Source organism: Lissotriton vulgaris, chromosome 12 (assembly GCF_964263255.1).
Source record: "Lissotriton vulgaris chromosome 12, aLisVul1.2, whole genome shotgun sequence".
In the NCBI taxonomy this organism is placed as follows: Eukaryota; Metazoa; Chordata; class Amphibia; order Caudata; family Salamandridae; genus Lissotriton; species Lissotriton vulgaris.
In genome coordinates, this window is record NC_141700.1 from 702,401,447 (window position 1) to 702,427,210 (window position 25,764).

Consider the following 25,764-nt stretch of genomic DNA (forward strand, 5'->3'; position numbering starts at 1 on the left):
AAAAGATGGATTGCTCTTTGTGTGGACTGGCTTCAGATAGGTGTCTGCCTTCCCAAGTACAAGGCAGGGTTAACCTGAAAATTCTCTGTGTGGCTAGACTTTTTATCAATGCCCATCTGTCTTGACTGATAGCATCCCCACAAAAGGCCCATAGAGAGCCACGGAGCTCATTGTTCCTGGGAGCTTTCTGACCTAGTGCATTTTTTACTTTTTGCATCTCATGCCCAGGAAAGAAAACGTGTCAATATGTAATTTCTAGGTTCCAATGGGACGTTTGCCAAGCAGCTGCAGACTGGTTTGATAAAAGCATTAGGGTGGCAATATTCTGAAAAACAATTCTTGCAGAAAATATAGTATAAACTATGTTCATCAATTATACCTATTCTCCTAAAATATTATAATGGTGTGAGAATGGTTATTGTAACTTCTCCCAACCCAAGCTTATGTAAAAGTAGGCTTTACCCATATTTCTATGGATGGGTTGACATGAGAATGCCAGTGGATGAGCACATTCAATGTTGCACTAGGTGAGGCATGTAAAAGACTGGAGATGTGTTCTAAACAAACCCATAAGTTACTTAGAGTAATGCAGGCACGTTGTGGGAATCTCTGCATTTTAACAAGAAGAACTATCTCAAAATACAGGCCATCTGAATTGGATGCAGTGCCATTTCATCTGATTTTAAACCAGTGTCTCCAATAATGCGGGCCACTGGAAGGAAGTATTCTCTGAGTATTACGTTCTCCCACTCATCCCTGCACAGCCAGAGTGCCTTGGTACTTCAGCCAAAATTTAAAGGGTATGTTATCTAACATGAGGCTCATATGTCCATCCTGATCATGATCATGCCCAAGTCATTGGATTCTTACTGTGCCTGAAGTTATCAATCTAGTCACAGCAAGGAAGGTCTCTGTGACAGTGAAACCATAATGCATGGGTGCAACAGACCACAAGCGACCAAAAAGAAATTGCTAATAGGCATTATTTTTCTTCAACCGCATATGTGTCATCTTTACAAAACATAGAAGAGGCAAGCCTTCTAACAAAAGTGTCATATTTCAGGATTTAGTCAAATCAGAGTTGTATGTACATTGATTCACATGTTTGTGGTTGTAGCAAAAGCTTGTTGTATACCTAGTATTATTGTGCAGCATTAAAGACCGTGGCTGGGTTTACATTCCAGTAATTACTGGAAGGGCGAGATTTTGATCGATACCTTATCACTATTGATCTAAAACCCCGATCTGGTCGACTGAACCTTTGTTGCCTGTCATTGAGGGAAGAAAGTGCATCTCTTACCAAGTTAGTTCACCCAATAAAGGACTCCGCTCCAAAAGATCACAAACAACTTCTAGCTTTCAAAGATTTATTATATAGTCAGACTAAGCTGCAGATACAGGCATCTCAGGATGAGATTCACAAGATACACAGGCCCAACTACATACATGTGCTCTCTGAAAGCCCTCAGACGAGCAACGAATACTACAAGTACAAGTTCTAAGAATAATAAGGCTATCAGCATTGACACGTATTGAGGTCTCTCCGTCATTTAAGTTGGAGGGAAAAATACAAGTTAGGCTGTCCCTACCCTGCTCTAGATGGTATCCCTACTTAACCAGGTCTCAACCTAACAAAGGTGTCAGCTGTGAATGACTCCCTAGGGGAGTCACCCACTCTTAGTCTCTTTGTGAAAACCTATAGTTCTCCAGTCATGACCCCTCACTGCCTACCCATCCGCTCTCTAAAGGGTCCTCAGGCATCTGCTCTAACTCCACCCAGGGGTGCTGTCCCTAATACAAAATACACAACAACATTTGGGACGCCCCTCGTGAGACGCCCCTCACGTGGTGTAGCTTCTGGCTTTTTCCATGATGAGGCCTCGTGCGTTAGAGTTGACCTTGCTTCTCAGACTCTTCTCCGGCCCGCTGATACCCCCTAAAACATTCCGGAACCCTCCTCCATGTCTGGGCCGTCTTCTGAACAGACCTCTATTCATTTCATTTATAATTGGATCCCCCCTTTCTCTTCCAGACAGACTATTGCAGCCAAAATCCCAATTCTCATAGACTTCCAACAAAGGTTTGCAACATTTCTCGGCCCAGACCAATACGTGTAAATCAATGGCTAAAACATTTCAGGCCTACAGCATTTCTCATAATGATTATAGCATCCAACTCCTTCATTAATTAATAGCATGTTAGTACTCTTATTCTATTATTCGGTAAACACATCTATAAATCATGGCCTATTAACGTTATTACTAAAACATTAGTGCAATCCATGTTGTGAAATGAAAAACCTTTCCCATCCCTTCTAGCTCTGGCCCTGAGGCCTACCACGTTCTACGTTTAACCGCATGCCATCTTACATTTTAGCAGCTACACAACATGGATTCAGGATTAATCACGTCTAATAAAGTCATATAGTTTCACACAGTTCTGAATTAGTTCCACTTCTACTTAAATCTCTAAGTTAACTACACATTTCAGAATATAGATGCATGTACTATCAGCACTCATGGCATTTCTCTTCATGACTTGTGCTTACTACGTGTAAGTGTGGTGTACTTATACATTTTGGTCAGTTTGCGCTCTCTCAGTTCCCCCCTTTGATGGCCTCTCGGGGTCATCACTAATCATTTAAACTGCAGTGATTGCTAGCATAACTCGTTTTTGCGTTTCCAGAGCCCTCAGACTCCTATACTGACTGTCTTGTATGGCAGCCAATCTCTGCAGCTGTTCTCTCTGTGCTCTCTCTGACCTTCTTACTCTGTACCATTTGAATACCCTCACCAATCCCCACAACACGATCCCACAGATCAATATTATGATGATAGGTTTCAGTATATACCACACAAAGCTTTTGCCTAATGTGGTGAGCCAACCTCCAGCTTCACTCATTCCGTGGCCCACCTTTTCCCAGACATTTTCTCTACTCAGGTCTTCGATCTCCTTGTGAATATCAGTTATGTTCCTAATAACCTTCTCAAGGGGCTTTGAATTGTCTGGAATGTAAGTGCAACATTCCTGGACCTTCAAAGCTTTACAGACTCCGCCCTCTTTTGCTAGCAGGACGTCTAAGGCAAGACGGTTCTGAAGAACCATAGCCCTTATCGATTGCATCTCTCCTTCTACCAGCATTAAGGACTGAGCAGTGCTGGCAGACAACCTGTCTACGACTGTTGCCAGTCGTCTAATCTTAACATCATTCAGGATTAGTCCCAAAAGAGGGAACACAGCTCCAAAGACATCTCCAACCATTTCTGCATCTCCTACATCTCTCCTTCCTCTCGATGATGCCTTGCCCTCGATGATCTCTAAGTCTTGGGCATGATATATTTTGGGGAAGATAATTGCCAAGTAACATGAGCCATACCAGTTGTCAGGTAGTCTCACTTAGGCATTTCTTCCACATACAAAATACACATTTGGAATCACTTGCATTCCCTTCAGGAAATCCTTTGTATAGTACTCTAGATTGAAAGCATGTTCACAGCTAACTTCTCCCACGTATACGTTTTCATAATACGTTTTGGCTCTATGAAGACATAACTTTCCTCTCTGCGTTCTATCTAAAGCTATTGGACCACTACTACCCTTTCTCTTGTGTGCCTTCTCTTCCTCGGTCCAATCTGTTTTCCATTGTCCTGATTTTTTCAAAATCTTTTGTCTCCTGTTTTGATCATCTACCTGCCCTATGAATTTCTTCTCGACTTCTGACACCTTACATGTCAGATTGTTTCTACGGGCATGTGAAGTATCTAAGGTAATCCAAGGAATGAAGAACTTGGCCAATCTGTCTTCACTCTTCCAGTAGTCCCATTTGTTCATCTGCTTATAATTTGGGACTTCTGGTAACACTGAGTCATAATTGGAGAAATAGTATTCAAAACTATCTCTCCCATAAAATATACTAAGCAACAAGCTACATGTAATGCCATAAGTCAGCGGGAGGTGATGATATCGAATGCCTTCATCTACAGACGCCGGCAACTGCATGCAGACATAGCAGTCCTTAACCTCCATGGCATCCACGTATTCATATAAAAGTTTAGCATAAGCATTTGAACTAAAGTCGCCTTGGGACTCATCTACGTGTAACCTGCGGGCTTCTGCAGCTAATAACGCTTTCTCTTGAGTGTTTTCCCCTTTCTCACCAGCAACAGTGGGTGTAAGCGTCTCTGCAGATTTCACATCGGTTACCTTTGCCTCTTCCTCATGTCCCTTTACATAGGAAACGGTTACTACTAAAGCTATTAATATTATCACTCCTACTATTAGTGTGCCTATTATACATTTAGCTCTGCGGTTCTGGGTGCCGGCTTCCATTTCGTCAGACAGTATGGCTCTCTCTTGTTTCTGCACAAAGTTCCTTTCTTCTCGTTCCTTTACAGTCTCTTTTACTCCTTCAGTCTTTAGAACCACACAACTGGAAGCTGACAACCTTTTTCGCAAAAAGTCCTTTAACAGTTCAATACAGACAACCCTAGCCTTTCTCCGTCAACTCAAAGGAAGGTCCCTAAGATTCTCTGCTTCCTGGGCGCTAGGTAATCTTCTTTTTCTTCTCGCTTATTTACAAAGTCTTTTAAGCATCTACTATTAGGTTAGTGCCTGCAGCTTCGACAGCATAGTTCAATATTTCCAAACGAAGATTGTGCTCTTCATGGCTTGTTATCTTTGTACCAAAGTCGGGGAATTGCAATTCTGTGAAAAACATGTGCCTTAACTTGCTGAGGCGGGGAGGTCTGGGGAGCATGAAAGTTAGTGACCCTTCTTGTTCGACTCCGGGCACTAACAGTCTGATTTCCACTGTGACGATGGGCTCAGAACTGGACACCACCACCGCTCGTATCCTCCCTGTCTTCTGTTCCGAAGACATTTGTCGCCAGATATGTCCACTCAGGGGTGGAGTATCTTCTGTTAGGCACACGCACTCTTCTTGACCTTCTCAAGTCTGGTGCTTCAGCGCCCTGAGCACCTTCTTCCGGGTCTGAATCCTCTGATATCGGAGGAAGGGTTCTCTCTGGAGATGACCTCAGGCTAGAGCTCCTTCTTTGTGGCCAATCTGCTTCTCCACGTACCCTTCTACTCCTTCTCCTTCTTGTCGGTTCCCGCTCTCTGTCAGACCTGTCAGTGTCTGACTCGTACTCCCAGCTACTTTCTCCTTCAGTAGCGTCGTCCGTTTCGCTGTTGTACTGACCGTCTTCAGCTTGGTCAGACTCGTTCCCTGCTTCTGCTGGCACCTCTACAGCTTGGCTGGCCCTCTCTATGGCTTCTCGGTCCGCAGCTGGACGTCTATCCGAGAGAGGAGCTGTTTCTTCCAGAGGTGCTGGAACCCTCCGCGTATGCGACGCGTGGATCCAGTTGGGCAGGCCTCCCACCTTCACAGCCGTGTTCGTGATCAGGATGATCTGGAAGGGCCCACGCCAACGAACATCCAGGCAGCTACTCCTCACGTGCTTCTTCACCAGGACCCAGTCTCCAGGGTACAGGTCATGGCACGGGACCGGGCACGATGGAACCTCGGCAGCCTGCCCCTGAAGGGACACAGAATGAATGGCGTCAGACAGCCCCTTACAATAGTCCAGGATCATATCATCTGTGATGTTAATCAGTGCAGCAGTTGGGACAGAAGGCAACCTCATTGCTCTCCCCATCAACACCTCATGGGGAGACAGCCCCGTTCTTCTATCTGGGGTACTACGGAGGCTCATAAGGACCAATGGCAGAGCGTCAGGCCAACTCAAAGACGTGGATGAACACACTTTTGCAATTCTGGCTTTGATCGTGCTATTAATTTGCTCCACAATTCCTGAGGCTTCTGGTCGGTAACTGCAATGCAATTTCTGATCTATGTTCAGAGCCGCACAAATCATTTTCACAAGCGAGCTGTTAAAATGCGTTCCCCTATCTGATTCCAAAGAGGCCGGCACCCCGAAGCGCGGAATAAGCTCCCTAAGCAGTAACTTGGCTACTGTGAGGGTGTCGCACCTACGTGTAGGGTATGCCTCAACCCATCTGGAGAATACGCAAACAACCACCAGAATATAACGGAGGCGGTTGCACCTTGGCAATTCGATAAAATCCAACTGCATGCGGTTGAAGGGACCCCCTGACCTCCCAATGTGACTCAATGCAACTGGTGTCTTTTTCCCCACATTCAACTGCTGACAGGTCACACAACGCTGGCACACTGCTTCGGCTGCTATTCTGAACTTAGGATTGTACCAGGTCTGTCTAAACACTCTCAGCATAGCGTCTCTTCCTAAGTGTACAGGACCATGTATTTGTCTAGCCATTGGGCTCACCATCTCATTGGGTAACACTGCTCTGCCATCTGGTGAGACCCAGAAATGGGCCTCGCCCACCACACATCCTGCTTTTTCCCATGTTTCTTTTTCAAAATCAGGAGCATTTTCTTGCATGTTCTTTAGTTCGTCCCAAGAGTCAACAGTTTCCAGTATCATAGCTAATTCAGTTCTTACATTTATTCCACCCACTTCCACCTCTGTGAAAGAGTACCCTTGTTCCGCGCAATACCGCGCGACTTCGTCGGCATATCTATTGCCTTGTGACACGAAGTCCATATTTCTGGTATGTGCGGTGCACTTCACAACTGCGATACCAACTGGACATTGCAACGCCTCTAACAACAGGCGCACAAACTCTCCATTGCGAATGGGAGAGCCTGAAGAGGTCATGAAACCTCTTTGAGACCACAACTGCCCGTAATCATGAACTACCCCGTAACCATATTGGCTGTCAGTGTATATGGTGACTCGAATTTGATTGCTTGCCAAGCAAGCACGCGTCAGGGCAATAATCTCGGCTACCTGAGCGGAGTGTACTCCTTCCAGGCATCCAGCTTCCACAACTCCAGTAATTGTACAAACAGCATAAGCTGCTCTTAACTGCCCAACTTCGTCTCTTACATATGAGCCATCGACAAAGAAAATTTCGTCTGGGTCAGTCAGTGGCTCATCTACGATGTCGGGTCTTGGTTTGGTGCATAGTTCAGTCACATCGAGGCAGTCATGGTCTGTACATTCATCATCATCCTCAATATCGTTTGGGAGTGGCATCAAGGTGGCAGGATTTAAAACAGAGCATCTCCTGAGGGTCACATTCTCTGCAGCAAGAATAACTTGCTCATAGCGCGTGAGCCTGCTGTTGGTCAGATGCTGTGTTTTGGTCCTGGTCATTAACAATTCAACAGAGTGGGGCACATGCACCTCTAACGGATGCCCCATGACAATATTCTCACACCTCTCGATGCTGACACCTGTTGCAGCAACGGATTTGAGACATCCGGGCAACGCTGCGGCTACTGGGTCTAAAGTAGCCGAGAAATAAGCGACTGGTCTACGGGCATTCCCATGAATTTGGACTAACACAGACAGCGCGCAACCCTCTCTCTCACAGCAATAAAGCAAGAATGGTTTATCGTAATCAGGCATTCCCAAAGCCGGAGCACGACATAGGTCCTCTCTCAGCTGTAGGAACGCCATCAAACAGTCTTTGTCCCATGGTACCGGATCGCTCACCTCCTTGTGCGTCAGTTTTTGCAAGGGCTTTGCTTTCAGTGAAAAGTTTGCAATCCACTGTCGGCAATATCCCACCATCCCTAGGAACATCCTGACTTCTCTCTGTGTCTTGGGCGCATTCATCTTCATGATGGCCTCTATCCTGTCTGGTGACACCTTTCGTTTGCCTTTCTCAATTCTGTGTCCCAGGTACTGCACTTCTGTCAGGCAGTACTGCAATTTTCCCGGAGACACCTTGTGCCCATTCTCAGCTAGGTGATTTAACAAAGCAATAGAGTCCTCCCTGCAAGCTTCCTCTGTTTCTGACGCCACAAGGAGGTCGTCTATGTACTGGACCAGAACTGACCTCTGGGGCAGCACTAGACTTTCGAGATTTTTCTTCAGAAGCTGGTTGAAGATCGATGGGCTCTCTGTATACCCCTGAGGAATACGACACCATGTTAGGACGCGACCTTCCAGCTTAAATGCGAAAAGAAAATGGCTCTCTTCGTCCAGAGGGATCGAAAAGAAAGCCTGGCAAAGATCAATCACAGTGAACCATTCTGCTTGGAACGGTATCTGAAACAGTATCACTGATGGATTCGGTACCACTGGACAACACGAAACGACTATGTTATTAATCTTTCGGAGGTCCTGCACTATCCGGAATTTCCCATTTGGTTTCTGCAAGCCCATAATCGGGGAGTTACATGGACTACCCACGATTTCTTTCAGTATTCCCTGCTTAATCATGGACTCGATCACGGGCTTTATGCCTGCAATCGTTTCTGGAGTCAATTTATATTGGGGTGTTCTTGGAAACTCAGCATGCGGTTTTACTACAATTTTCACTGGGTCCACCCCCTTGACCAATCCAATCTCTTCCCCAGTGAAATCCCACACTTCTGGAGCTACTGTCTCTCTCAAATCCCAGGGGAGCTCATCTACTGTCAGAGTGGGATACAGCTCCACACATATTCTGGAATTTGCGACTTTAAAGTCCGCATCATCGTCATTAGTCAATACCTCCACTCCTTGTGGAGTGCAGTATATGGTGCAGTTTAATTTGCACAAGAGGTCTCTTCCTAGCAGACACACAGGGCTAGAATCGCAAACCACAAACTGGTGCTCATCACTGTACTTCCCTATTTTCACCTGCACGGGTTCTGTCAGTGGGCTGGTCATTCTCCTGTTAGCGACCCCCACCACTTGTATGGTCTCTCCAGACATGGGCAGGCCTGGAACTGCGGCGGATCTGATCGTGGATCTAGTGGCTCCTGTGTCCACTAGAAATGTCGTGGGGAACCCTGCTACTTCTGCCTCAACATAGGGTCCCCTCTGGTCCACCTCCAAAGCTGCCCCGAGGGTGCAGTCCTCCCTTTCCACTCTCTGCCCAGTTAGTGGGTCCACATAATAGCACTCCTCTCCTCCTACAAACAGGGGCATCTGTCTATAGGTCTTACCCATTGTCCCTACTCTGGGTGGCTGGGGAAACTGGGCTCGGGGAGGAGGCCCCCCCCTTTGAGCACCTTTCCCTGGTACTGCGTTACCCCTCTTGTAGGCGCACTCTGGACCTCTTCCTCCTCTACCTCCTGTTCTCCTATCTCAACATTGTAGGGACACTCGCGTTTACAATGCCCCACCTCGTTGCACTGATGGCACCGAGTCGTTTTCTTCAAGGCAGCTATGTCTATTCGGGGCCTAAAGGTGGAGTTCTCCTCATTGCCCTTGTTCTGGCTATACTGCTTCTTTCCTCCAGTACCGGTTCCTGGTTGCTGTTGCTGCTGTCCCCCCTTCCCTGCTGCCTGCATCTGTACCACCATCAGTTTCTCCTTTAGTTTCTTAGCCTTGGAGTCAAATCAAGTGTTGCTGAATCATTAAACTAATATCCGGTCTCAGGCCCAGGACGAACTTGGACACAAATTGCCCTATGTCCTTTGGATCCATTACATCCAGACCGCTATACTGTTTAAACGCCTTCAGCAATCTCTCATAGAATTCATGAACTGTCTCCTTGGGTTCCTGTCTAGTTCGATCTATTTTGACCCAATCTATGTCTTGCATTGGCACTTTCTCTTTCAGCCACGTCATCACTCTCTCGAATTTTGCCATCACAATCTCGGACGGCCCATTAGTCTTAGCATCTCTCTCTGGCTCTGTTGTGGGCCACTCAGCGCTAACCTTGCATGCTGTCCACAAATCTCCTGGCACTACGATGTCAAACAGCGTGTTCAGATCTATCCATAGGACCTTCGAGATTTTTACGAATCTCTCAACTTGCTTGTACCACTCCACTGGGTTTTCCCGCAATTTGGGAAAGGAAGTGGTAAAAGCAGCTAGGTCTCCCCTACTCCACGGGACGTGCACATAGTTCCCATTTGCGACTTCACGCAAAGGGTATGCCTCTATTCCCTGCAGTCCTCCTGGTGTTACACTAAGCGTGCTTCTCCTGACGGTCCCCTTCTTGGACCACCTCTCTTCCCACTTATCTAATGCCCTCCATGTCCTTATTCCCGTGATCAGTTCCCTTATGTGCGTTTTCAGTCCTATTGTTCTCCTCTCATCTAGGTCTCGGTCTGAGTAATGTAGCCTGTGGTTACCCTGTAATGCTTTGGTCCTTGACAGGTCCACCATATATTTGCCTGCTAGTTCGACTAACTTCTCATGGATTGCTCTCGCCTTTCGAGTTACGTCTTTTGCCATGAACAGTATTTCATCCGGCTCATACATTTCCATTCTTTCTAAATGCAGGGTACCATCGACCATGTCATCCAGGTCTGACCTTAAGCTGGCGACATCGAGTCTCTTGGCTTTTATCTCGGCTCGCAATATCTCTTTCGAAGGAGGTTCACAGGTTTCTCTCCCATCCCAACTCCGGGCCCTACGTTTGGGTTCGGGAGAGTTAAGGAGTGCTCTCCCTTGCTCCCATCTTTCCAGGTCCCATGCTCGGCCATCCGATCTTGGAAGGTGATGGAACACGGGCCTGTTACCCCCTATCTTACTTTGTCCATTCTCTCTCTCTTCTCTCTTTTCACAGTAGGACTCTCTGCTATTCTCCCTTCTGTCTCCATTCTCTCTCGGCCTAGTATCACTCAGTATCCGATACGATCCTTCCTGGTTCCCCATATTCCCTGGACTGCGCTCATGTCCGTCATCACAGGGACTATGGTGCGACCTCTCGCAACTCCCATTCTGTTCTCTGTTGCCGGGCACACAGTGGATACACTTAAAGCTGTCCCTGTACTCCCGAGTCCTCCTGTCTTCTCCGCTAAGTATTGGGCGAGACGCCCCCCCGTTCTCTGGGCCCCCGTTTTCCAGGTCTGATCTATCTCCACTCCGGGCCCAATGGGTGACTCCCCTACTATCGTTCTCCCTCCCGTCCCACTCCGGGCTGCTCTCCTCAGCCCCGCAGTGAGTCCGGGCTCTGCTATCCTGACTTTCTCTTCCAGCTTCTGCAGCTATGATGCTCTTGTGAGCCTCTACTGCCTCATCCCACTTCTTCATGTACTCGTTTAACTCCTGAAAGGATTTTCGTCCTGATCCCCTCATATCCTCTGGCCATCTATGGCCCCCCGGATCTCCTGCTGTGTGTACTGGGGTGCTCCACTCTCTTGGCATCGGCAAGTGGCTAGGGGAGTTGATCGTATCATTCCTCCTTGCCATCTCTGCTCTTTCTCTGTCCCTCCGTACCCGTTCTTCCCCTCTAGCCCTCTCTGGGTCATATATCGATACTATAGGACCTATGGTAACAGGTACCTGTAGTGCATCTGGTAAGGCGTAGGATGTGGCACACTCCGTTTCCGGCGCCCTTTGTACCACAAACCTTCCGACTACCTGCTGCACCTGACCAGGCTGGGACAGTTCTTTCTTCGCAGCGGGATCCCAATCGGAACTGGGAAGCGGCCCATGCTCTCCTGCATTGCCCCCCCCTTTCTCACTATTCTCGACATCTCCCCCTGCTCTGTTATACGGGGGTGGCCTGTCTGTCAATAATCTGTTTATCAGGCTGTCCTCGGTCTCGCTCTCGTCATCTTCTTCTAGGGGGCTCTTGTTCCCGGGCATCTCTAACACTGGGTACAGTTTATTGACTTTCATGTTATGCACTCTCCATCTTTTAGCATCCGCATCCCACTTGGCATCCTGCACTGCCCTTACCGATCGTTTCACCCTTTCTTGTCGTCTATTCAAGTTCCTCTCGTGCGCTGCCCTAATCCATGCATTGAGAGCTTCAAACTGGGTTGGTCTAGGCATGGGTCTTATTGAGGTCATGACTGCTTTCAATCTATGTAGCACCTCTAATCTGAACGTCCCATACTTTGGAAACGTCAGTTCCTCATTTCCTTCTGTAATCTTACTCCACTCTGATATCCACATTATCGTATGGAGCCCAACATTTGCCGCCATATAATAAGCCGGCGTACCCTCCGGCGGGGCTTCTTCCCCTTCATAAGATCTCCGCCTCTCTCTTTTAAACACCGCTCTTAACCATTTAAAACACTTCATGATTATACGCACAATTTCCAGCCTGAATACTCTGTTTACTTCCTGGTGACAATCCACCAATCCTAGCGCGGCTTTGCTAGCTGGCCTATCGCAGCGCGGTCTTTCTCCTGCCGGCCAATCCCAGCGCGGCACTTTCTGACGTCACTAGTCTCCGCTTCGCAGCAGCACCCCTCCTTTCTCAGCTCTCCTCGCGGTCATGCATGCGTCCCATTCATACCCTGAAAAATGACTACTTCCGACCAAGCGGTCACTTCCCTCGACTGTACGTCCACAGTCTATCTGTAATTGTCAACACAACTGACGAAATGTCTATCGTCTCTCTGATAGGTTCTTTACACACACAGTAACCTCCGACCAGCGTCCGTTACTCACGCACTCACTCTTACGTTCCCCCTATCTCGGTCTTTCGGGTGATCAATGGTACCTCATGACCCCCTTCACACTAGTTGACAATTACTCTGAGTGTCCGATACACCCGAACCACTTAAGCTCTCCTTGAACTTAAGATTTCCACCGGTTGTGCGCGCTCACAACCTGTTCCACAGTCACTCTACAGGCATTCAACTCCGCCAGACATTACAACATAGATACAACACAAAAACACCGCATTCTAGCACGCATGACCCTTTATACTCACTCTCGACCGATACTGCTGCTTTTTCTGTCTCACATCATCCGGTCCTTCTTCCGCGGGCGGTTCTTCCGATCATCGATCTCTAGGGGCCTTGGGGTAATCTAACCTGGCCTAGATCACCTTCCTCAAGAAGGCAACCATCCTCTATAGCTACCAACTGGAAGGGCGAGATTTTGATCGATACCTTATCACTATTGATCTAAAACCCCGATCTGGTCGACTGAACCTTTGTTGCCTGTCATTGAGGGAAGAAAGTGCATCTCTTACCAAGTTAGTTCACCCAATAAAGGACTCCGTTTCAAAAGATCACAAACAACTTCTAGCTTTCAAAGATTTATTATATAGTCAGGCTAAGCTGCAGATACAGGCATCTCAGAATGAGATTCACAAGATACACAGGCCCAACTACATACATGTGCTCTCTGAAAGCCCTCAGACGAGCAACGAATACTACAAGTACAAGTTCTAAGAATAATAAGGCTATCAGCATTGACACGTATTGAGGTCTCTCCGTCATTTAAGTTGGAGGGAAAAATACAAGTTAGGCTGTCCCTACCCTGCTCTAGATGGTATCCCTACTTAACCAGGTCTCAACCTAACAAAGGTGTCAGCTGTGAATGACTCCCTAGGGGAGTCACCCACTCTTAGTCTCTTTGTGAAAACCTATAGTTCTCCAGTCATGACCCCTCACTGCCTACCCATCCGCTCTCTAAAGGGTCCTCAGGCATCTGCTCTAACTCCACCCAGGGGTGCTGTCCCTAATACAAAATACACAACAACATTTGGGACGCCCCTCGTGAGACGCCCCTCACGTGGTGTAGCTTCTGGCTTTTTCCATGATGAGGCCTCGTGCGTTAGAGTTGACCTTGCTTCTCAGACTCTTCTCCGGCCCGCTGATACCCCCTAAAACATTCCGGAACCCTCCTCCATGTCTGGGCCGTCTTCTGAACAGACCTCTATTCATTTCATTTATAATTGGATCCCCCCTTTCTCTTCCAGACAGACTATTGCAGCCAAAATCCCAATTCTCATAGACTTCCAACAAAGGTTTGCAACATTTCTCGGCCCAGACCAATACGTGTAAATCAATGGCTAAAACATTTCAGGCCTACAGCATTTCTCATAATGATTATAGCATCCAACTCCTTCATTAATTAATAGCATGTTAGTACTCTTATTCTATTATTCGGTAAACACATCTATAAATCATGGCCTATTAACGTTATTACTAAAACATTAGTGCAATCCATGTTGTGAAATGAAAAACCTTTCCCATCCCTTCTAGCTCTGGCCCTGAGGCCTACCACGTTCTACGTTTAACCGCATGCCATCTTACATTTTAGCAGCTACACAACATGGATTCAGGATTAATCACGTCTAATAAAGTCATATAGTTTCACAGAGTTCTGAATTAGTTCCACTTCTACTTAAATCTCTAAGTTAACTACACATTTCAGAATATAGATGCATGTACTATCAGCACTCATGGCATTTCTCTTCATGACTTGTGCTTACTACGTGTAAGTGTGGTGTACTTATACATTTTGGTCAGTTTGCGCTCTCTCATTACCTATGAAAACAGTCTTGTAGTTATGTAGGTCGACAACCAACCTCTACATTACCTTTCTTTTATTAATTTAGGTGCTTTGTTTATGCTGTATCTTGCCTCTTTCATTCAATTATGTATATTGTTTTCTTATTATGCCTCATGGATTCTCAAAAAAAAAATAACAAAAAAATAAATAAAAAGAAAACAGTCTTGTAGTTGGATACACAAATGCACATCTCTATAGTTAAGGAACACTTCACAGGCAATGTATGCTATAGTGCAAGAGTTAAACGAATAGTATTTGGGTTATATTAATGCAGAATATGCTCCAGGTTTTGAGGTATAAAACATAAGTAGGTGTTTTCTCAAGCATGGAGTGAGATCTGGTTGTTAAATAACCCTTTGTGTATTGTTCAAAGCCTGGGCGATATTACCTGACTTTAATTTGTATATATTGTTTTAGAGAAGGGAGTGTCATTGTGGACCATAAGGTTGTGATGGAAATAGAAATAAAGTCAGACGTGTCCATCCAAGCAGGGTACCAGGATGTGGTGACACTTCTCAAGGAGCAGCTAGAAGTGTTTGTTCAGAACGCAACCACCTGTAACCAAAGCAACCCAGGTGAGTGCAGCAGGCAACTCGTTTACAAGATGATATTGCAAAAAACGAGGATGCTAACCGTGATTTGATTGATTATTTCCACTCACTGGTCGCCTGTGTTTAAAACATTTGGTTTATTTTTTTTAGAGTCCTGGCAAAAGTTTAGAGGTTACAACAAAGCACCAATGAAAAAGGAGGGGTTTATTATATTAGACAAAAACGTACAAACTCAAAATAATAGTTATTTTAGACTTGAAAAAACTAAATATAAGATGAGTGTTTTTTGCACTGTTCCTTTTTTATGCTTCTTAGCTTTATCAAGATAAATCCATGAGAACCATATAACAAAAATACCAGATAATACAAAATCATCTCAGTGAATAAAATAATAAATATAAGAGAAATATAAGAATACAGACCAGACCATATTAATCATGAAAAAATAAGGGTTATTGACTTAATGATTATCAAATGGTACAAAAGAACAAAGCCTACAACATAAGCTTTTTTAAGGTGTACGTAAGTGAGGGGATGGTGGAGGAGAATGGAAACAACAACAAAAAAGGGGGCTAGTAATCAAAAATAGAGCACTAACATTCTTGTGTTCGATGTAATATAGCCTTATAGCCCGCCGTAGAGGGCTATACCAGCTATTAAAGGCCCTCTCCAGCGTTAAAGGCCCGAGCCGAAGGCAAGGGCCTTTAACAAGGGAGTGGGACTTTAATAGCGGTATAGCCCATCTACGAAGGGCTATAAGGCTATTAGAACATTCTGTCACTAGAGGACAGAATGTTCTAACAAAAAAAAACAAAGCCTTTTGGGAGCGTGAGGGTTTGGAATCCCCTCAGGTTCCCTGAAGCCTTTGTTCACAGCCAGAGCTGTGAACAAAGAAACATTGGAATGTTGGAGCTCCAGGCTTATACCACCCATTATAAGCCCAGAGCACTCCATTGTTTTCAATGGAGCTCCCAACATTCCAATGTTCTAATAACCATTAACGATTGAAGATTCAATAACTAAATCAGCATGGAAAAATTTAATATAACTCTGTAAAATTCAGTATGACTATATATTACTATATATAAATATATATAATTAGAACAGAGAATTCAAATATTTAAGGAGGTGTCATGTTTTCAGATCTAAACAGCTGCCTACTAGTAGACGTTTTACTAGATTGAATAAGAAATAATGCAAGAGGTTACTATTGTAAACCTCTATTAGGGAAACTAGATGAAGATTCAGCAAATCCTCTGCCCAGTCTATGGTTGTAGCAAACAATGTGCTGCCAAGCTTTAAAGAAGATGTTAAAGGTGTGTTTCCAATTGGTAATAATCTGTTGACATGCAACAGCTATCAAAAGGTCTACCAAATTATTGTTAGTGAAAGTTGAAGTCCAATTAATAATAAAAACTACATAGAAATATAGAGGGTATGCTAAAAGGAAGGGAGCATGGAAAAAAAGATTTAATCTGGCTCCATACTTTGTGCCAGAAAAATAAAATATTAGAGCATAAAAATAACATGTGTATCAGATTGCTATGGGTACCCTTACAGGACCTGCATGCAGTTGAATTAATGTCAGAAATATTGGATAATGAAATAAAAGTACAATGCAATCTGCTATATGCAAACAACAATGTTTTAGTGAGATTGAGTGCCCTTGATGTTTTATGAAGTATGAGACATATTTGATTCTAGCGGGTTGCTGAACAAGTGTGACCCAAATCATTCTCTCATAAAATTTCCAACTAGGTTTTGACCCTAGGTTTTGACCCTTGAGGGCCCAGAAAAAGAAATAAAAGTGTAAATAAGGGAAGCATTAGTATCAACAAGTAGTGATAAAAAGGTATCTAAAGCTATGTTACTCACAGATGTGAATCGGAGTTGAAATGAATGAGGACAATTGCATTTTTGATAACATTGAGGGAAGGATTTCAAATAAGTCATAATTCGGAGTTGTACCCTTTTGTCTCCATGATTTCCAAAATATATGTCTGTTGTTAAGCTTGATAAGGTTGTTATACCAAATAGACATTTGAAAAAAAGTGTGGAAATATATTTACCACAGCTGCATAATCTCCATAGCCACACCGCGGTCACCGTAGTAAACTCATAATACGGCAGTCTATAGACCACTGGCACTGCGATCTCCTGGCGGCTGTGGCGTCCTGACGGACGGACCGCCAAACCAGTAATAAAGCCCCAAAACTAGCTTTTAAACATTCTGCTTAAGCATGCCTCTCCTAACATTTAGATAATTCACCAAACACTTCCTTGATTTAGTACAACCTCTATAGTAATGAGCACTACTTATTAGAACATTTGAATTTTGGGAGCTCCATTGAAAACAATGGAGTGCTCCGGGTTTATAATGGCTAGTATAAGCCTGGAGCTCCCACATTCCAATGTTTCTTTGTTCACAGCACTGGCTGTGAACAAAGGCTTCGGGTAGCCTGAGGGGATTCCAATCCCCTCACGCTCATAAGGCTTTGTTTTTTCTTGTTAGAACATTCTGCCCTTAAGTGGCAGAATGTTCTAATAGCCTTATACCCCTTTGTAGCTGGGCTATATCGCTATTAACACCTTGGCTGCTATGGCTTTTCCCCTCCTGTGCTGATTGATGGATGAATCCCATTATACATGACGAGCTCAGCTCGTCATAAGCACACAACCTGGGTGCCTCATGACTAGCTGAGAGCGTCATGAGCAGCGAAGGGGTTAAAGTCCCTCTCCCTTGTCATGGAATTCAGCAGGGAAATCAATAAACAAGGATGAGAACCTAACAACTGATATAATTCAATTTCCATCTGTTAATTGATTTATGAATAGTGTTAAATCAAGATCAACCACAATGAAAGCATGATCTGAAATACATCTTGGCTAAATCTCAGTTTTATTAAGATTTTGGGCCAAATGCTTGCTAAAAAAAAGATCTAATCTAGAGAGAAAGAATCATAGGATGGGAAGAAAAAAGTACATTCTCTTGATGTCGGGTAACATATTCTCTATGGATCAACAACGGATCTATGTGATATAAATGCACACATTTTTTTATACATTTTGTAGATTGCAAATGTTACTACTAATAACTGATTGTCTACCTGAAAACAGGTTCAGAATTTGATTATAGTTGCCTGCTAAAATAATATAATCATCTTTATAGTGAGTGCCTCTTTTAATGTCAGAACAAAACATAAAATCATTTTGGTTGGAACCATAAACATAACAAATTGTAACAGGAATTTTATTAAAATGTAACTTAGCAATAATCCATCAACAATCATTATCTATTTCATGAGAAATGCCATTAGAATCTATATATTTGCTACAGAGATTAATTACACCATTATTTGTGGTCTGGGTTGAGGAGTTTGAACTTTGCCCATCCAGGATCTACTGAGCCTAAATGCTTCAAATTCTGTAAGATGTGATCCTTAATTCAAACTTAATCAGTCTTAAGCAGCTGTGCTCTATTAACAAAAGGAATGCAGCAAGTGCAGTAGCGACTTGCTGCTGAACTTTGGAGATTCTGAAAGCACACATCATGCTTCTGCACTTGCCGCATTCCTTTTGTTGATAGGAGCGTGGCTGCGGGGGCAGATTGTGTGCCTTTTTGAAAGTATTGATGTTAATTGCAGTGCCGCGTTGAAGCATGACGGGTGTTGCAATTAAAGTGAATACTTTCAAAAAGACACATAATCTGCCTGCAGCCACACTCCCATTAACAAAAAGGTATGCATTAAGTCCAGAAGCACAACTTTTAGAATCACTAATATGCATAGGGATTCTGAAAGCACACGTCATGCTTCAGGAGTTGCTTCATTCCTTTTGTTAATACGCTTTGTGCTTTCAGAATCGGTAATATAAAGCTTGTAAATGCAAGTGTTTTCCTTTTGTGACATCCACATTCTGCTACAGTTGGTGATATTACAAGGCAGGGAAGTAGGGATTTTGGGGGCCAGGGCCAAATGTATCTGGGGAGACCCTGTTTGAAAGAGATTTAATTTTATGAACCAGTTTCATCTCTAGCACTACCCCCTTAATCCTTCGGGCCTCCAGCTGGCGGCCGAGAGGACACCTATGGTTCCCCCTGGTAATCCCTGCACCATGTGGCAGGCACCCTGATGTGCTTGCCACAAAGTGCAGGGATGAACATATTCTCCCATTTCTCCATGGGACCTTGTGCTAAGGACGGTTTATGGCTGCAGCACAACTGCCATAGGCAAATAGGAGTATGCGGCCGTACCATGCGAGGTCACATCGTAATAAAGTTTGGGGACCCGCCGACCCATGGTCAGGCGGTTTCCATACCAATACGGTGTCGGGCGGATGCAAGTCCGTCCAACACTGTAATATGGCTCTTTGTCTGAAATAGACTCACACATTAAAAATAAATGATAGAAAAGTGCTTTTTACAATGATCAGTTTAAAAATTATTCAAGGTCATCAGGGCAAGACTCTGCAGAACATTGCTGGTTACCCTGAGCTGGGCCCTCCAAGGCTTGGGCCCTGGGCTATAGCACACTTTGATGATGATGAAGCAAGTCACCGACCAGGTCGGTGAGTGAGGGCTTTCCTAACAAACTAAATGGGCTTTGTTGGTTCCTTGTGCTCTGTGTTGTTTTTTTCCACCTCAAACAGAATAGGAACACTCTTTTGTTGTTGATGTATAATATAGCACACTTTGCTCATGCCTTAAAATGTCTTTGTGACAAGGCATGATGCTTTATATACAAATCACAATTACCTAATTCTGTAAAATATGCCTTTGGGGCTGCATGTGCTGCAATCCATCTGTGCTATGTTACTGTAGATTTGTAATCTGTGATTCTCCATTTAACCACATTACAATGATTAGAACTGAAAAAGAGAGGATGTAGCCTAACGGCTAGAGCATTCGACTTTGAAGCTGGGTAACCGGGTTCGAGTCTCGGCAATGACGCTTAACATCCTGTGATTCTGGGCAAATTGCTTAATCTCCCCATGCCTAACAAAAATGAATGTGTCTTTCTGTAACAAAACTGGTGCTCATGTAAAACGCTCTGATACCCGATGTCTCGGGTCTAGTTTGCACTATATAAAACAAAAAAAAATATTGAAGTTCATTTTGTATGAGCAGCACAAGCTACCTGTCTGAAATAGTTGAGGTCTACAACACATTCTGGTTCTTGTTAGAGCCCTGGTATTTGTCACTGCACCCAAACGTTTGTTCGGGTTCTTGCCACACATAGTCTTGGCTGTAGTGCACAGAGACCTTACACTGCTACTCACAGAGGAAAAACAGTAGAGTGATCATTAGTGACCATTAACCCTTACTTTTGCTGCGGGAGAGACCCCTGGTACGGGTGCTAGTACCCCCCCATTTTTGGACTGTGGGAGGTAAATTAGTGGAGTATTGAAAGCTCCCCAGGGATTTCTTTAGCCATGGCCCCAATGCAGTAGTAAGTTCTAAAGCTGTTTTGTTAATAAGCATTGTTTTAATAGTTTGGTTGAACCAAGTTCTACAGTTGGACCGTGTAGTGGGGTGTGTAACAGTGATTCTGACGGGCCTTAACTCACAGAAATGCCTTACCAACTGGTGCACACCCCTCACTTTAAGGGCTAGATCGGTATGACACAACATTTTAACTTTATTACATGGAACATTAGAGGAATGGGGTCACTCCACAATTGACAGAGAGTACATGCTCAAATAGTGTTCCTGCAAGAGACTCATTTAACCACACTGAAGGCCACCAAACTACAAAATTAATGGAGGGGGCAATTGTATCACACGATTTACTCTGCTTTTGCCCGTGGAGTGGCTATTTGGTCATGGTCCGGGGTCCCAGTTGCAATACAAGAGAAACTAATAAATAAGGAGGGCTGATACGACTTGATCCGGGGTACACTAGATGGTAATCCCATAGTACTAGGAAGTTTATATGCCCCCAATTCAGACTTGGAACCATTTTATACCCGGGTTAGTACAGCACTGGCGGATTGAACAGACGTCAGCCGGATGCTTGGTGGCGGCCTTAATGCGGTGGCCAACACTGTTTTAGACACATCTCAACCCCCCCGATCGGGGTGCCAAACAATAAGTGACTCCAAAACATTGCAGAACTGGGCCCAAGGATGGGCTCTGATGGGCATATGGGGTACTCACAATAAAGGACTGATAGAATATTAATTTTACTCCGACACGCGTGATCTTCACCCACGAATTGATCATTACGCAAACCACTTGAGCAGCTTATGTGGGCAAAACAATTTCCGATCACAGTGCTTTGGAGGTCAGGTTTGCATGGGGGCGTGCCCCGGTCCCTACATGGCATCTAGATCCCCACCACTTAGAGGACAGGGCATTTCAGGAAGCACTACCAGCTACTATAACACACTACTTCGCCGAAAATGCTGGCACGGCATCTTCCATGGGACTGGAATGGGAGGCATTCATGGTAGTACTCAGGGGCACGGCTATTAGCACCTCCTCTGGAGCCCGACAACAGGTCCACCGATACTTAAAGGACATTGAAGGCAAACTCCACATACTCAAAACAAAGGCAGCCCGTGACTCCTTGGCAAACTCGGACTTCCAAGAGGTTTGCATTAAATATTCAGAACTACTGGACCACCTGCGTATAATAGACCACTGCACTTATTTACACAAATGCACGCTGAATCAGATAAACCAGGCACTTTACTAACATGGATCCTCCAAAATGCCCCTCCCCCCACATCTTTAATGGAAATTTGGTCGCCTCAGCATACCAAGGCAGTTAGACAAATGGCCATTAATATGACTTCTATGACTTTTACAGGGTGCTTTATACAGCCCCACCACTGATTGACCACCTAGAGATTAACGCCTTTCTAGACACAGTAGAACTCCTGCAGGTGTCTTATGAGAATACAAAAATGCTATAACCTATAACGTTGGGGGAAATAAGAGCGGCGATTAGGGGCCTCTCCAATAACAAAACTCAGGGACTAGATGGCCTGCCTGTATGGTTTAATGCCACTTACATGTAACAACTCGCTCCACAGATGAAGAAATTGTATAAGGAGACCTATGAGACAGGTCCTTTTCCCTCACTACATCACAAGCACTAATAACCTCTCTTCCCAATCCCAGGAGGGGCCACACTCATCTGTCTGCATACCGCCCGCTCTCCTTGTTAAATACTGAATATAAGATGTTAAGTAAAATCCTCGTCAATTGCTTGCAGCCCTTCGTACCGAAGCTGGTACATATAGATCAATGTGGCTTCGTCCTTGGGCATAGTACGTCTTTGAATATACGCCAGCTGTGTAATGTTATGTAATATGCTGTTTTGTAGCGCGCTCAATTACTACCGGAGTATCCTGGCGCGGAAGACCGCTGGGGAACCCGTCCTGGCTTTCCCTGTGAGATGGTCCCTTGCTGGGTATCTCCAAGGTGAAACCAGGCATCCCCGGCGTCTGTGGGGGGCCGTTGTAGAGATGAGGCAAGCTTAATGCCCAGAGTTACCGAGTGTGATCCCTGCCCAGAGTAGGCACCAAGGCGAGAATTATCAGTCCGCTGACCCTGGTCAACGACCCTGCCGCGTCGGGAATTGAACCCTGGTCCCGGGCCGTTCTCTGCCTCCGGGTCTGCCGCCTCTAACCAGTGAGCCACACCTCTTATGTTCGCTTGTACCGCCTGAGGACCCGGAGGCAGGCTGTATCACATTAGTTATCACACATGCATTTGACACTTTGAGCTGGGACTACATGCTGGCCGTGCTACAGAAATTTGGGATTCCGCATGCCGTCCAAGTAATGTATCATCTTCCTACAGCTCAGGTGCGCACAGGGTCGCATATATCCGAACCATATCACATACAAGGGGCCACGAGACAGGGATGCCCTATCACCCTTATTGTTTGCTCTTGCCCTTGAACCACTAGTCCATAAACTTCAAGGCATCCTAGACTGGATGGGGTTTAAACGTAAAGGACGCCCACCATGCTATATCACTCTATGCAGATGATATCATCCTATACTCGAAGAGACTAACTTGGACTCCGAAGCACAGCTTTTCACACAATTTGAACACATAGCATGGTTGGCAATAAACTATGACAAATTTTATGCCTTTCCCTTCGGTGCTCATATGGAGGGACTGACTATAGTATTTGGCAACCGGGAAATAACAATTGCTCACAACACTTTTAAACACTTGGGAATTCTAATTTACAGAACCAAAGCAGATCTTATAGAAGGGAGTTTGCATAGGGAGATCAGCTCCCTGAGTGCTCGAATCACGTTCTGGACATCTCTCCCTCTGTCTGTGTCAGGGAGATTAGAAATTTCTAAAATAATCCTGCTCCCGCAATTACTTTACTTCTTTACTAACCGTCCAGTGGTAGTCCAGAGAGCTGTATTTACGACACTGAATACACTCTAGCCCAGCTTAATCTGGGGCTCAGGTCGCAGGTGCCTGAGTTTAGCGAAGTTACAACTTCCATCTGACACCAGGGGGATGGGGCCCCAAACTTTTATGCATACTGCTTAGCATCACAATTGCAGTTGCTCTTGTTTTGGTTAGCAGGCAGTAATTTGCAGGATATAGCTTGCTGGGAGAGCATATTAGCTCAGGGCTCGCTGCCTAAACTGCTCTCCCCGGGTAATGCAATACCATGCAGTGCAGAAATGCTTCTTAGAACTGAACTGCACTCACATACTGGAAGCAGGCATTAAACTACACTAATAATCTCCCTGCATATGCTTCTAATTTACAGCTACTGGACATTCTTACCAATCTAGGAACACGTACCACCCGGGCAGAGTGTCAATAGTTGGGGACTTATTTGGGGATAGAATGTTACTCACGCACACTGATTTCAAGAGTGAGCGGGTGGTCATACATACATTGTTATTGACTCAGGTGAGTTTGCCGCTTTACTTTAAGAGACACTGGGCACCTGATGGGGCAGAAGCAAATACACATGAGTTAGTCCATCTCCTGAACCTCATGAAGACGGTAGCCATCTAACCTGCTGGCTCTATCGGGGCACAGGCACGCACCGTCCATCTCCACTGGCTGCAACGCAAATTATATGGTAACAGGACACTGGTAAACAGAAAGGGCAGCAATCTTAGAAAACCCAAAATGAGTGTCCTGCAACACCTGTTTTAAATTCATCCAGTATATCGTAACTCAGAGAGCTTACCTGACTCTGCATAGAATACATGCCATCTGTCACTGGGCTATTTCACATGCTTTGGTCCTGCCCTAGCTTGGGGGGATACTCGGGTGGAGTAACTGCAACCTTAATCGAAGTTGTGGGAGACCTGGGATGGTACACAGTGGAGACAAGTATACTAGGACTCTATAAATGGCGAAAAAGAGCAACAAGTGTCAGCCAAATTCAGAGACCTGGCTTTGCTCCTTGCGAAGTGAGGTATCACCAGGAGGTGGAAATACCCCTTAGCCCCAACGCGGCTCACTTAGAAGGAAAAAGTAGAGAAATGGGGACTGGCAGAAAGCATAGCTATCAGGCGAGAAAGGAACCGATTGTTATGAGTTGGAACCTCTTGCTGGAAGCTTTCAAAGCAGCTGACATTCTCCCCCCCCTGAGGCCCTGTATAGGTTTGCACACTCCATTACTAATCCATTGCCCGAATAGGAGACCCCACTCTCGTAGCCGAGACATGGGGACCTTTGTGGTCAAGGCATATCCTGGTTCCCATCTACCCTTCTTTTATGTAGTATCCCCACTTGGACGGATTTCCCACTTTCCACCTTTCAAAAGCTTGGTTTTAGTCACAGCCATATCGATTTAGGTTTCTAAAATTCCAGAGCGACCCGTATTACTTGCTATATCTTGATCCAGGAGAACAGCACTGTTGTTGTAATATCAGGGTATGAAAAGATGCTATGATGGGACGCAGACCATTCAGCCAGTCCCACATGAGACGGGACTATGAAGGTGGCACAAGGTTAAAATGTTGAGCGCTGATAGGTGATTTATTTCACCACCATGTTTATATGTGAGGTCCTGCTATGTAGATAACGGTGATTTGAATATTTCTTTTTTCTCATGTACTGTTACTGGAGAAAACGAATAAATTTTTTTTTTAAACCTTACTTTTGCTATTGGATTTGATTAGAGCGCCATTGCCAATAAAATAAAGTCCTCCCCCAGTTAGTATTTGTTCAAGATAATGTGTAGAAAGGAGTAGGAGATCTTACAAATGCCTTTTCTGCATCGAGGGCCAATGCATGTTGGGGACTGGATGAGGTTAGCCTTAACAAGGGCTTGGCTAAATGGTCTAAAGTTGTCGTTGGCCTGTGTACCCTTTAGGAAAGCAGTCTGGAAGGGTGAGATAAGTCTTAGTATGGCTGCCTCCATTTTGAGTGCAATGATTTTAACATATAATTTGAAATCAAGGTTGATTAATAATATGGGTTTAAAGTTAGTTAAATCTGAGTGGTCCTTTCCCTCTTTTAGGATTACCACTTTTGTGGCTTCTGAGGAGGAGCCTGAGATAGACCTGTAGTCAGCGGATTGGTGGAAGATGGCCTTCAGAGGGTCAACTAACAGATCTGTGAAGGCTTTGTTGAAGTTCCTCAATTATCCGTCCGACCCGGAGGCTTTCCCGGATTAAGGCCGTGGGTGGCTTTCAGAACTCCCTCTCTTTTGATTGGGGCATTAAGAGAGACTTGGGCCTCTTGGCTTGCATGTGAGAGAACACATGAGTTTAAGTATTCTGTGCACATGCTTGAGGGGACTGGTTTATTACAATTATAAAGATTGGAGTAAAAGTCTTGAAAGGCAACCAGAACGCCCTGGGTCGAAGGTATGACTTTCCCAGTGGTGTTCCAAATAGCGGATATGAAGGATTTATTTTTAGTGTATTTCTTATAGCCAGTGATCTCTCAGCTCTGTTTCTGGTAAGCATTTTCCCACCTACAGGGATATCTATCAATCTCTGGGCACTTTGCC

At 44.9% G+C, this 25,764-nt stretch overlaps 1 protein-coding gene across 1 annotated transcript in view; it reads left to right on the top strand.

Moving 5' to 3' along the window:
* LOC147678039 (uncharacterized) overlaps positions 1-25,764 on the top strand; it is a 360,244-nt gene that overhangs the window by 215,183 nt on the left and 119,297 nt on the right. The window contains exon 7 of the mRNA XM_086945608.1: positions 14,673-14,830. Within this exon, the coding sequence (XP_086801734.1) occupies positions 14,673-14,830 (158 nt within the window). The remainder of the gene's footprint in view (positions 1-14,672; positions 14,831-25,764) is intronic.